Here is a 13833-nt window from a genome sequence, read left to right as displayed (position 1 = left end):
TTTTGGGACATCATTGGATGCCATGGGAATACCTTCTGCTGTTGTACACACAGGATTAAGGAGAAGAAACTGAGTCAGGGGGTGGGAAGTGAAGAGACAGAGAGAATCCATATAAGCTAAAGGTATCTTCTATAATGGGAAAATGAACAAAAATTGTACTGCCCAAGTCAATCTCTTTTTGTATATATATTCCCGTTGTGTCATGTGCGAGAGCTCTCCTTTCACTTGATCACCACATCTGGTGCTCCGGGAGCACGTTGCCACTTTCAAATAAACATTTCAAGGAAGCAGAGCCGATAACCCTGCAAGTTAAGTGAGCATAGCTCCAGTGAAGTCTGTGGGACACTGCTGATTTACACCAGCTGAGGATCAGGCCCTAAGTCTGTACCAGCTCTTTGAAATGAAAAATCTGCTCTGTGGGCAGTTCAGTCTCCACACCCACTCAGTCTATAACCTTCTGCTGAGACTGGCTACAAAGATGCCAGTCGCGGCCTCTTGAAATCTCATTGGTTATTACTAATCTCTAGAAAGAGATTGCTCCCATAGATACTCAATTACAAAAAAACCTCCAGGATTGTCAGGCAGTGCCAACACATTTATTAAAGCAACCAAAACATTCTTAGTCTCCATGCTGAAGATTGTGCCAAACTTGTGACTATTGAACCATTTTCTTTTGTCATGAGACATCAGCAAAACAGCAGTGAGATAACAGAGCATATCCTGTTTAAAAATAGTTGCCGGCTGAAGATGAATGATGGAAGGGACACAGAGGACCACATGTGTATTAGTCAGGCCAACCCTGTGGGTCAGAGTGCAGGAGAGAGTTTTAATGAAGGAATTTAAGCCAATGGGATGAGAGTAATTTTAGTACTAATAGGCTTTGGATGCCAGCCATTGATAAAGCACAAGCAGCATGCAGCACTGCATCTGATGGGAAGGAAACCAAACATGCAACGCGGATAACTAGCCTCACCCATTAGCATCTTTGCAGTAAAGGAAAATTATTTATATTCTGTCATCATCCTCGAGTATCATTAAGAAGTTTGGGTAAAATCTCCTTAGTGAAAATTAAAAACACCTAAGGCTTGAGAAACACTCTCTCCCCTTCCCTTTTCATTTCCCCCTGGAATTAAGACCTACAGCTCCTCTGGGACACAAGTTTGGCATTCTTTTCTTTCAGGTTTGAATTGTTGGTTCATCTTTGGCATTTTGATGGCAGCTACATTCTCTCTCTCTCTCGCTCTCCCCTGGTACAAGGAAATTACTTAATAGAGGCTGTCTTGTTTATATGCTATTCCCTAAGCCTTTAGCTCACATGTGAACAAAGAACTGCACTTCCCTTCAACTGGGCAAGGACTTGATAGGAGCCCCAAATCCAGTGGTTTATTTTTTAATAAAAAAGAGGGAATTTGGACAGAATACCCTTAAGGCTGCCTCATAAGAGCCCTCATGTGGAGACAGCCCATAGAGACACCAATTCCAACAGCACATTCTGCAAGTCACCAGTCACCACTCCCCTTCACACACATACTTTCCTTTTCATCTCAAAGGCATGTTCTTTGTTTCAGGTTGTGAAGAAAAAGCAGCGGACGAGAATAGTGGAATTTTTTATTGATGTGGCAAGAGAGTGCTTTAACATCGGAAACTTCAACTCAATGATGGCCATTATCTGTGAGTATCCCCGGCATAGCTGCTGACTTGTAGTTAAGACCACCACACTTGAAAGCCTAAGCAACATGAGAATGGTCACATAGTCTCCAGCTTCACTGACTCCATCTGTAGGCATACCCCCTGCTGTGGTATCATGCACCCGTGACAGATTAATGCAATGGGTGTTAGCTGGAAGTCTCAGCTGTGAAGTGTCTTCCAGAGAATAAAATGCACAAGAGTGTAAAAATGCAACACTGACATTTAAAAGAAGTACACTCAAACTTTGTTTTAATCATCTTTCTCTCCCTTACATTTCAGCTGGCATGAACCTGAGTCCTGTCGCACGGCTAAAGAAAACCTGGTCCAAGGTCAAAACAGCTAAATTTGATGTTTTAGAGGTATATACAAGATTTACACCCTATTTAATAAAAATCATTAGGTACTAATGCCTTAGGCATAGGTGTGAATGCATATAAGTTGGGAATGGTTGGCACCATTTCTCTTGACTTGAAGTCCTCTCCCTGTCATGGGGAAAAAGATTGATATAGATTTTCTTCTTTTTAACTCCCTTCAGATGACACTTTTCTAACAGTGGAATGAATTCTCAAACCAAAGATATTCCTAGGCACTTCCTTTAACAGTGACCATTTCTCCCACCTCTAGATCTAAATGGATGTGTTTTTTTTTGTTTGTTTGTTTGTTTTTTACCCTGAACTCTAATTAAAGTACTCCATCTAGTGGAGATCTGGGATCAACATTTTTTCACTAAGAAACTTCTCAAAACACAATCCTCAACAGGCAGATAAAAACGTAGATTAAGTGTCTTTTAGGGAAGCACATTCCCGTTAAACATTCCCTAAGCCACCGAAAGGTGTTTATTAAATGTAATATCAATCCAGTACCTTGCATCCAAACACCTGCTAGGGAAAGCTTAGATCCAAACTACATACATTGACTGGCCTGTTTTGAATTATTGTGAATGGATCCTAAAAAGTAAAGAAAAGCAGATGTTACTCTGTTTTTTTTTTTTGTTTTTTTTTCAGCAGTTGATCTAATTATACAAAATAATTGGATTAAAACCTATATCTATGAGAAACATAATGTTTTTGTTTTGTGGGGGGGGTATTTAAAACAGCATCATATGGACCCATCTAGCAACTTTTGTAATTACCGGACAGCCCTGCAAGGAGCAGCACAGAGATCTCAGACTGCCAACAGCAATCGTGAAAAAATTGTCATCCCCGTTTTCAACCTGTTCATTAAAGATATCTACTTTCTACACAAGATGCACACAAACCGCTTACCCAATGGACAGATAAACTTCAAGGTAGGTCTCTCCAATTATAGAAGTAGCATAATCAAATGCTGTATATTAATTTTTAAATTCCCAAATATTTGTAAATAGAGAATTCTTATAGTCCAGTATAAGTATGTCTCCTAAATTATTCAGCCTGCCTGTAATCTATACACAGAGGCAAGTAGTTTTCCAGGGGGAGGACTGAGCGTTAGATATCCAATTCCCATAAGTATAATGCCCTGGAAAGCATGCACTGGATTTAGTACATCTAGATTACAGATAAATACCCCCCCCCCCACACACACACACAGAAATTTATCTAAACTGCAGAAATTTAATTCATCTGTGTTAACTGATCATTCCAATACAATTGAAAACACTAGTGATAACATATTTAAAAGCTGTATATAAAAGAATAGGCAAAATGCACAAGAAAATGTAGAAAGTATGCGAACAGGGGTGACTTTAATCAACTGGCTCTGTTAACCAAACTGACACATGAGACAGATCAAATTGAAAGAAGACAGGATTTCAGCAGAGAAGAAGAGGGAAATGCTGGGTAGAATATAGTGTGATGAAATACTAGTATGAAGGATGCTAAAAGAAAAAAGGGAAAATCCTTCAAAAACACTTAACAAGGGAGCTAGGATAATAAGAGGCTTGAAAAGTCATGAAAGAAAAATTACGAGATCACACGTGGAGGTGGATGGAGGAATTTATATAATAGTATTGAGTATACAAAAGATTTTAAAGAGCCAGTGTAGAAAAATTAAAAGATAGCAGAAGTTGTGAAAACCAAAAAAAAAAAATCTCCAAGCACAAAAGAAGCCATGCTGGATTATAAAAGTCTAGATGCAGCAGAATTTGTACAGCTAAACTTACAAGTGCTGCTTTCAAGACTTAGGAATTTGTGTTTCTTTAAATCTCTACAGTACCTTGTGACTCCAAGTTCAAGTCCCTCTCTCTGTCTAGTCATTTTTTTCCAGTGTTTGCTCCATTGCTGGAGCGAAGCTTGATAGACCTATGGTGCAACATCCTCAACCGCGCTTAGATTTGTTCTCAACTTTAGGTGTAACATCCACACTTCTAACCTATTGGTTACTTCCCCTATTTCTTAGGATACATCTACACTACGGGGGGGGGGAGGGATGTCGATTTAAGATATGCAAATTCAGCTACGCGAACTTACCCCGCTGTAGGGACGGCGGCAAAATCGACCTCTGCGACTTCCCATTGACGGCGCTTACTCCCACCTCCGCTGGTGGAGTAAGAGCGTCGATTCGGGGATCGATTGTCACGTCCTGACGGGACGCGATAAATCAATCCCCGAGAGGTCGATTTCTACCCGCCGATTCAGGCGGGTAGTGTAGACCCAGCCTAATACCCTCTAAAGATTGTTCTGTTAGAGGTTCAGTACTTCTCTTGATATTTGAGAGGAACCATGTCCGGTCTAGTGAATCACCCATCTTCAATAAGTCAAATTACTCAATAGGAGAAAAACTTCAGTAACCTAGTTCTTACTTATATGAAGCAGCAGTGTCCATTAGATGGGTGGGATTTCTAAAACGAACTAATGAGGTGCACACTAAACTAGCCGGCGTAGACCCTGTTTGAAACAGCACTACATTGATGAGCACTAGGGAACTTTTAGTTTGTGCTAGTAGGGTCTATGTGGGCCAATTAGTGCACATGTTGGTGTGCTTTAGAAATTACACCCTTCTAGTGATCAGTGCTGCTCCTTGTAGACAAGCCTTTAGTGTGAACTTGCTTGAATCAGGATCTCTAGATTTGGCCCAGTGTCAACTAATCAATTATCAGTCAAAATACTTTTCTTGTCCTACTCTAGAAAAAACACCTAATTTGTCACAAACTTCCATTTTTCCCTCCAGAAGAATGAAATAAAGTTAATTTGTTTTCTAATAGCAGCAGCCCTGGACTGAAGTACTAAGTAGGTTTTGAGGAGTCCAGTGCTGTTTCTGTTGAGGTCAATGGCAGTTTTCTCATTGACTTCAAATAGAAGCAGGATTGGGCCCCAGGTCTGTACTGTAAATAAATTCTGTATTTCCTTATTGGATGCATTGTGTATTGGACATTATTGATGTGAGATACTTGATATTTGAATACCAAGGGGGGAGAATGGTAACTGCTATTCCTAGGTATTAAGATGTATTCTTCATGTTTGCTGTGCAGATGAAATGAGGACTCAAGAGTTATCAGATTCCTTAAAAGGAGTGCATTGGGCTATAACAATGAATCAACTTGAGCTAGAAAACATGTTTTAGGTGTTTGTTTTTTAAATAGTCCAAAGTGGGAATTCTAGACATTAGAGTAGGAGTTCTAAAGACAACATTCCAGAGAGAACTCCATGCCCTACTCTGACTTTTCTCCCAATCTATCACTCCTTGTTAATCCTTTATTAGTGCAGGGCAAGACGGGAACTCCTGGTTCAAGCCCTTGTTTGCGTTAGTACACTGCTCTGAGAGAGTCAGAGTTCTCTCCTGGTGCCATTTACCAGAGCTGCCGCTTTTGGCCATTGTAATCTTTTCCATATATCTAGCAATTCTCTATAAAGAGCAAATTCCTATAGGCTCTGACCTTTACTTAGCTTCTGTTCTCTGGAATCTGGATCTGACATTTGACAGATGTTAAAATAGTGTTGTAACTACTAACCTTCACCACCCACCTTCAATCCTTTCAGGATTCTGAATGCCTTAATGTCACCTATTGCTGCAAGAATATAGACCTAGTGTTGTTAGCTTTTCTATTTAAGTTCTTTAAATAGTTCAGGCTGTCTCACACAATTCTTCCTCTGTAGCAATCTGGTTCCTGAGCAGTCAGCCAGAAATGTACTTAGAATTCCAAATGTGTCGTCACTAGTCCTCCACATGTACCTGGGAAAGAGTATCTCATGGAAAAGAAAATAGGGTGCCCCACTTATGTCGTCATTGTTCACCTACTGGAAGAGTCTGTTGTGTGTTCCTTCAGTACATTTATTAGCTTTTTTTCTGTAGTAGTACTAAATACCATTTGGCCGCAGCATGTGGTTATTCAGCACAGCAGCTCCTACTGTACAGACCTGGGGCCTAATCCTGCTTCTATTTGAAGTCAATGAGAACTGCCATTGACCTCAACAGAAACTGCACTGGACTCCTCAAAAGCTACTTAGTACTTCAGTCCAGGGCTGCTGCTATTAGATTTTTTTTTTAATCTACATTTCATTTACATAGCAGAATTTGGACCAGACTTGGATTCTCTCCTTGAATAATAATTGCAGACACATTCTGATATTCTGTAGATACTCCTAAAAGCATGTTTGACTTAAAAAACACACACAACACCACATACACAACTACATTCATTCTAACAAATATGAGAAATGGTGCTCCTGGAAATATTTAGTGGAAAAAATAGCTGTTGATTACATAAATTATTAATTGTTTGCATAGTTTAAATTTAAGGGGTGCTTTACAAATGAACTAAGACCCTTTCTCTGAAGAGCTTATACTTAAGGCTGCTTTGAAAATTTTAGTACAAGGGAGAGATCACACACAAAACAAGAAATGGGTCAACAGCTTGTGATTCTAGAGGAGAAAGAGGAAGGCTTGCTGGTGGACTGTGGGATATAAAGGAGGAGAGAAATATTTGTTGTTTGGCAAATGGAGACAGTCTGTTCCAAGTCTAAGAGACCCCAGGAGAGCAGGTGTGAAGCTAGGAATGAAAGAAGGTTAAAAGGAGCAGTAAGGAGACAGGATAGGGAGTGAGAAGGTGGAGTAGAGGAAAATGATCAGAGACATCAGCCAAAGCAAGATTAAGGGGCCTTGAACCTGAGGCCAAGGAGCCTGAATTTGATAGGAAACCAAAAGAAAATTTTTATTTAATATTATGTTGTTTTTATTGCCTCATGCAGAAGTTTTGGGAAATTTCAAGACTAATTCATGATTTCATAACATGGAAACAAGTAGAGTGTCCTTTTGAGAAGGACAAGAAGATCCAGAGTTATCTACTCACGGCACCTATTTACAGTGAAGAAGGTAAAAGCTCTGTCTTTTATTTAAGTTTATAGTGGGTCTTTCCTTCAATTGTTGCATAGGCATGGGAAGAGCACCAGAGAAGGAAAAATAAAGGAATGTGTAACCAAAAAAAAAAAGTAGGAATGCCATTCTATCTTCCTGAAATTGCCCTCCAGGTCACATTAGAAAAATGACATGGCAGTTTAGATAAGTTTGTACTGCCACTGCCCACATTTTACTAATCTAGCACCTACCAACATCCATTATTTCACTGATTATTTTAATGATTCTTTAAGAAAAAGGAAACTGGACACATCCATTTTTGATCGCTCTTATTTGTTTTTTTATCTAGCTCTGTTTATAGCATCCTTCGAAAGTGAAGGTCCAGAAAATCACATGGAAAAAGACAGCTGGAAGACACTCAGGTATAAAAACTTTTCAAAATTCTAGCCCCTTTCTGTATCCATAAACAATCTCCTTTGTAATGCACTCACTTCGTGCACTCAGCATATACACAGCCAGAGTTGAATGTTCCATGTATGGTGTGGATGGACACACAGCTTTGAAATTTCCCCTTTCCATTTGCATACAAAGAGAAATAACTGATTTACTCAGCTGTGCACACCACACATTGAAATTAAAATGTAGGTCCCAAGACTATTTATAAGTGATTTTCAACCTCTTTGAACATTTAATTTTGACTCCACAATCCTAGCTAAAGAGACCCTGAAGAGGCTGAGAGATGGAATAATAGGGTGTTATTTCTCAGAGTTAAAGTATGGTTGCAATGATGGCTGGAGACATTATGCCAGGGTAATGCAGAGGAAGGCATAGTGCCACCAGGAATGCTTGGAGGAGCCTACTCAAGAGCAGTAGTTGCTACTTACGTACCGGAGGTGTAGCATGGACTAAACCCAGCACTACCCTCCAAGCACTAGCCAGTGTGTTGGGGAGGGCTTAGTATTTGCCTGAACCCACCCATCCTTTGGGAACTGCAGTACTGTTGACAGGGCAAGAAGCCAAACAATGGCTGCCCTTTCTATACAGATGCCCAGGGTCGGTCAGGGCAGGGAGAGGACTCCTGCAGAGATGTTAGGAGTGAGTGCTAGAAACAGCCACAATGGCAAGTTAATGTTAATGCAACTAGAGGGCATCATTCACACACTTGCCATTCCGATCAGATAGGAGGAAAGATTTAGAGCCAGATTCTCAGCTGGTGTAAATCAGCATCTCTATTGACTTCAGTTGAGCTATCCCAGGTAAAACCAGTTTAGGATCTGGCCCTTAAAGAAAGAATTCTGACAATAAAAGCAAGGAGTCTGACACAACTTCATTACCTTGAACAAGAATGCCTCTTTCATTGTGGTAGGGAGAAGAATTGCTCTAATACATGTGATTTATTTTTTTCATTTCTAGGACAACTCTGCTTAATAGGGCCTGAGATTTTTGGATCTGACCTGCAGAATCTAAAGCACACAGGAAGAACTTTGTTTTTAAATAGTGAATGTCTTGGGTTGAGATAAACAAGACCTCACTGGCTGAGGTCTGTTTTGTATATACAATACCTTTTATGAAATAAAAATGTGGTAAATATTTCACATGTCAACCTTAAGGCACTTAAAAGTGAAGGATTTTGGTTATTTTAAAAACACAAGGGCAGGGCCCTGTTCTCAGAGATGAAGTGTATCATGGGAGATGGTATCCATGGTGAGGTCTTAGTCTAATGACATCCAAATCTTTTTTTTAATTTTGATTACTTCCACCTTAAAAAAAACACACACACACCAAATACAACCAAAACACTGCACAGGTTCAACACCGTTAGATCCCAATCCTACAAACACTGACACATCTCCGTAACTTTAAGCAGGTGAGGAGTTAAAGGGAAGGAATGAAGAGTCCCATTCAAATCTCTGGGACAACTCACATGCTCAAGTCAAAGGGGTGCATCAGTGTCTGCAGGACCAGGGCCTTAGACATCCGCAGTGAGGCTGTTCCTCTCTTACATCGGAGAATAGTGCCTTACAAGGTACTGAAATTGTCCAGTGTACCTTCTGATTCTGGGCTGGAAGCAAGCAAAATAAAAATATGGATGTCTTAAAAACCAGCTATAATGTACTTTGTAAATAAACTGGAAGATATGGCACATGAACTAGAGTATGCCTGCCTACAACAATGAAGGTGCAGCAAAACATATTTTTGTTATATGCTTTGAAGAGAAGAAACGGGACAACTGCTAGATTTTTCTCTCTTTTTTTTTTTTTTTTTAAAGTATTAACACTTTGAGAACTATCTTTTGAGTTCTGAATGCAGAATATTTTTCATTTTCTTTATCAGGGATTTATTTTAAAAAGAAAAGGGTGTCTAATCTAGATAATCTCTACAAAATGGATGTCAGTCTCCAATTAAGATTTATTTTGTTTAATGAACGTACTATTACCCATGACTGTCGGTTCTCCTTCCCAACACTTGTTCTCTTAGGGCCTGAGGGTTGGATATTTATCTAGATAATGAGAACCTCCAGACAGTTACATTAGAAAGGATTGTTTCAATGCCATCAAGAGCTCGGAAGGGATACAAACCCTCATATGTCAGGTCATTAACCAATCTCTAACGGAGGGGGTTGGGAAGAAGGTTGGCCTATGAGCAAGTTAGTGCTGTATGCTCATGTAGGTGGGCAGGTACCTTCCTCTGATGTATCTTGTGCTGACCTCTGTTGGAGACAGAATGCTGGACTAGCTGGACCACCAGTCAGGTCTGTTAAAGCAATTTCTCTATTCCAATCCTGCAAACACTTCCTACTGAATGCTTACAACCTTAAGTAGTCCCGTTTGCATTTACCCACAGTAAGCGATTGCAGTGTTAAGCCCTTAGTGTTTCCAACGAGAGCTTTTTTTCCCCTAGATATTTATTCTTTTGAAAAGTAAATAGACCAGGTAGGGAGGGGAGGATGCGGGGGAAGGAATTGACTTTTTGCTGTTCCCATAGCACTGAGATCAAAGAGCAACAAACAAAAGTTAAATAGTTGCCATTAAACAAACAAACAATCTGATTAAAGTGGAAGGCGGAAGTACAAATGCTAGCTGTGAACACCAACAGCCCAGAGAGAGAGTGAGGATAGCTCTGTTTCTTGTGATCTGCTGCTATTTTTCCTGTGCTGAAGTACTGATTTTCAGCCCTGGGGTAGAGTAAGAATATTTATACTGTATTATTACAGTGTTTTGCACTTTCAGAGAAGTTCTAGCTAGTGATATAGTCAGACACTATAAAAAGGGATTGTATATCAGCTTTGTTTATGTAATTGAAATTTAAAAAGGGATGCTTAAAATTTAAGAAAATATATATTTGAAATGCAATTTTAGAACACTTTCTGTATGTGTATTAAAAGCTTTTACATGAATGTGCACTTCACTGGTCTATCAGTCCTAGTATATACTTGAAATCAGTGCAGTGTCTACATGGGTTTGTTTTTTTAATTTTTTTCCTCCTTCAATTTGATACATTCCTTAAATACTGTGTTCTGCTATTCTGAACTGCATTGCTACATATAAAGCTGTACCATAAAGCAGGATATTCTGTGTTTGACTGGATGTGCTTGCATTAATAAAAACCAAGTTGCTTCAACCAGGCTAAACTTTATCTGTTTTTCTTTTGCAATCTGATAAAGTTGCAACTGAGCACTGAATTAGGTGATCCAGCGTTGGCAGGTAATGTAGCTTTGTGACTAGGCTGACTGACTGAAATTTCAGCCTGGGCTTATAGATATGTGATCTTACCTTTATGCCTCACTGAAGAGTTCAGTATATTCAAGGAAAATCTACTGCAGCACTAAGCTCAGAGCATGTTTTTTCCACACATATTGAACTATATATTCAAATATACCTTTATATAATAACCTACTTCTGCTCCAACATAAGCAGGAAGATAGGCAGTTTAGCTGCTTAAAACATTTCACATAACCTGAATGTGAAGTTCCAGAGTTTCTCCTCTCACCCATCTCCTTTATCTTGTTCATATAGCAGTCATAAAAGATGTACACTAGCTTTAGCACACTAAAAAGTTTCTCTCAAGGAGGAATCCAGGCAGCTCAATAATTCCTAGATCTTGCTTTCCAGCAATAGAATAGAATCATAGAACTGGAAGGGACCTTTAAGGGGTCATCTAGTCCAGTCCCCTGCACTCATGGCAGGACTAAGTATTATCTAGACCATCCCTGACAGGTGTTTTACCTGCGCTGAGAAATCTCCAACAATGAAGATTCCACAACCTCCGTAGGCAATTTATTCCAGTACTTAACTACTCTGACTGCAGCACTAGAAGTTCTTCCTAATGTCCAACCAAAACTGCCCTTGCTGCAATTTAAGCCCATTGCTTCTTGTCCTATTCTCAGAGGTTAAGGAGAATAATTTTTCTCCCTCCTTGTAACAATCTTTTATGTACTTGAAAAGTTATGCTCCCCCCCCCCTTCCCCCAGTCTTCTTTCTTCAGACTAAACTAACCCAAATTTTGCAAATTCTCTCATAGGTCATGTTTTCTAGATGTTTAATCATTTTGTTGCTCTTTTCTGGACTTTCTCCAATTTGTCCACATCTTTCCTGAAATGTGGCACCCAGAACTGGACACAGTGCTCCAGTTCAGGCCTAATTAGCGTGGAGTAGAGCGGAAGAATTACTTCTCGTCTCTTGCTTACAGCACTCCTGCTAATACATCCCAGAATGATGTGGGTTTTTTTGTTTTTTTTTTTTTACGAGTCAACAGTGTAACACTGTTGAGCAATTTAGCTTGTGATCCCCAGATCCCTTTCCGTAGTACTCCTTCCTAGGCAGTCATTTCCCATTTTGTATGTGTGCAATTGATTGTTCCTTCCTAAGCAGAGTACTTTGCATTTCTCCTTATTGAATTTCATCCTATTTACTTCTCCAGTTTGTCCAAACCATTTTGAATTTTAATCCTATCCTCCAAAGAACTTGCAACCCCTCCCATCTTGATATCGTCCACAAACTTTATAAGTGTACTCTCTATGCCATTAGCTAAATAATTGATGAAGATATTGAACAGAACCAGACCCACAACTGATCCCTGCAGGACCCCACTCGATATGCCCTTCTAGCTTGACTGTGAACCACTGATAACTACTCTCTTGGGATGGTTTCCAACCAGTTATGCACCCACTTTATAGTAGTTCCATCTAGGTTGTATTTCTCTCATTTATTTATGAGAGGGTCATGCAAGACAGTATCAAAAGCCTTACCAAATTCAAGATATACCACATCTACCCTCTCCCCATCCACAAGGCTGGTTATCCTTTGTCCAAAAAAAAAAAAAAAAAAACTATTAGGTTGGTTTAACACTAGTTGTTCTTGGAAAATCCATACAGTTACTTATCTTATCTTCTCCTAGGTGTTTGTAAATTAATTGTTTAATTATATGCTCCATTATCTTTCCAGATACTGAAGTTAAGCTGACTGGTCTGTAATTCCCTGGCTTGTCCTTATTTCCCTTTTTTCTAGATTGGAAAAGGGGCAAATATAGCATCAGTCCTCATGAATTTCTCCTGTCTTACATGACTTTTCAAAGATAATTGATAATGGTTCAGCTATCTCCTCAGTTAGCTCCTTGACTATTTTACACTGTATTTCACCAGGCCCTGATGAGCTGAAGACCTCTAACTCATCTAAGGAATTTTTAACTTATTCTTTCACTATTTTAGCCTCTGGATCCTACCTCATTTTCACTGGTATTCATTTTTGGTGAAAACCAAAACAAAAAAGTCATTAAGCATTTCTGCCATTTCCACGTTTTCTGTTATTGTTTCCCCACACCCATATTGAGTAATGGGCCTACCTTATCCTTGGCCTTCCAATGTATTTGTTGAATGTTTTCTTGTTACCCAGAGACTATTGCCAAAGCACTCTATTTTACAGGTAGGGAAAATGAGAGAGAGAAGTGACCTGCCCACGGTCATACAACACGTCAAGCAAGTGAATCCAAGTCTCCTAGATTGCAGGCACATACCCTATCCATACTGCCTCATTATCAAAGCACACAAGCCAGTTACCAATGTCATAACCCCACAATTCCATACTTGAAAAGAAAGCTGGCTAATTGATGGGGTTGATTTGTGGCAGTCTCAAATACTCAGAGTGGATTGTATTAGCAACCAAACTTTCATAGTGGATTTACAGAGCAGAGCAATACAGCTTTCATCACAAACAGTTCCCATTATAGTGTGTTGAAGATGATGTTTACCAGAAATAAGAGGAACCAACTGGCAAGTGTTTTCCTGATGGTCAGTTCATCCTCACAATGAACATGCATATTACATACTGGGAGAGTCACTTCCAATCATGCTCCCAGCCAGTCATTAACAATTAAGTTTGCTATTTTGCTCGACACAGGCATGGGCATAAGCAATAGAATTGCCTTCCAGACACTTCCATTGAACGCAATGTGAATATGCCAAGCAATAATGCAATGCCAGTAAGAGGTTTTTGAACAATACAAGTAAGAACTTGATTTATCAAACTAATAATCTCTGAATAAAATTTTCGAGCAAACCACCCCCAAACAGCAAAATTCACTTTGCTAGTCAACTGACCCAACTGATATTCATGTCCTCCTCAGGAAGATTGATTATTGAACAGACTATGACACAGATGTTTCCTTTTAGCAATCCCAAATACAGCTGCACTACTCCATTTTTTCAGGATGGCCTGTTCTCGCACTGCCCAAATAATCAGAAAAGCCTGTGCACAGAGGTTAGAAACCTACTGTTGCTAGTGGCTGCAGAAAGCCATAAAACAGGACTGTGTGGACAGCAAGATAATCACTCCCATAAAATTAAATTGCAGAAATAGTTACTCTGAAACCATTAGT

General features: G+C 39.5%; 1 protein-coding gene across 4 annotated transcripts in view; it reads left to right on the top strand.

The window, feature by feature from the left end:
- The window catches only part of RASGEF1A (RasGEF domain family member 1A), a 279434-nt gene extending 268849 nt beyond the window's left edge, over positions 1 to 10585 (top strand). For all 4 annotated transcript variants that reach the window (XM_054036094.1, XM_054036090.1, XM_054036093.1 and 1 more), the window contains 6 exons: positions 1569 to 1671; positions 1969 to 2048; positions 2786 to 2977; positions 6855 to 6978; positions 7310 to 7382; positions 8374 to 10585. In XM_054036094.1, coding sequence (XP_053892069.1) covers positions 1569 to 1671; positions 1969 to 2048; positions 2786 to 2977; positions 6855 to 6978; positions 7310 to 7382; positions 8374 to 8398 — 597 coding nt within the window. In that variant the 3' untranslated portion in view covers positions 8399 to 10585. The remainder of the gene's footprint in view (positions 1 to 1568; positions 1672 to 1968; positions 2049 to 2785; positions 2978 to 6854; positions 6979 to 7309; positions 7383 to 8373) is intronic.
- The last annotated feature ends 3248 nt before the right edge of the window (positions 10586 to 13833 follow it).

The sequence above is a fragment of the Malaclemys terrapin genome, chromosome 7 (genome assembly GCF_027887155.1).
Source record: "Malaclemys terrapin pileata isolate rMalTer1 chromosome 7, rMalTer1.hap1, whole genome shotgun sequence".
Classification (NCBI taxonomy): domain Eukaryota; kingdom Metazoa; phylum Chordata; order Testudines; family Emydidae; genus Malaclemys; species Malaclemys terrapin.
The sequence above is the reverse complement of the archived record's forward strand: the minus strand, read 5'-3'. Positions and strand labels throughout refer to the sequence as shown.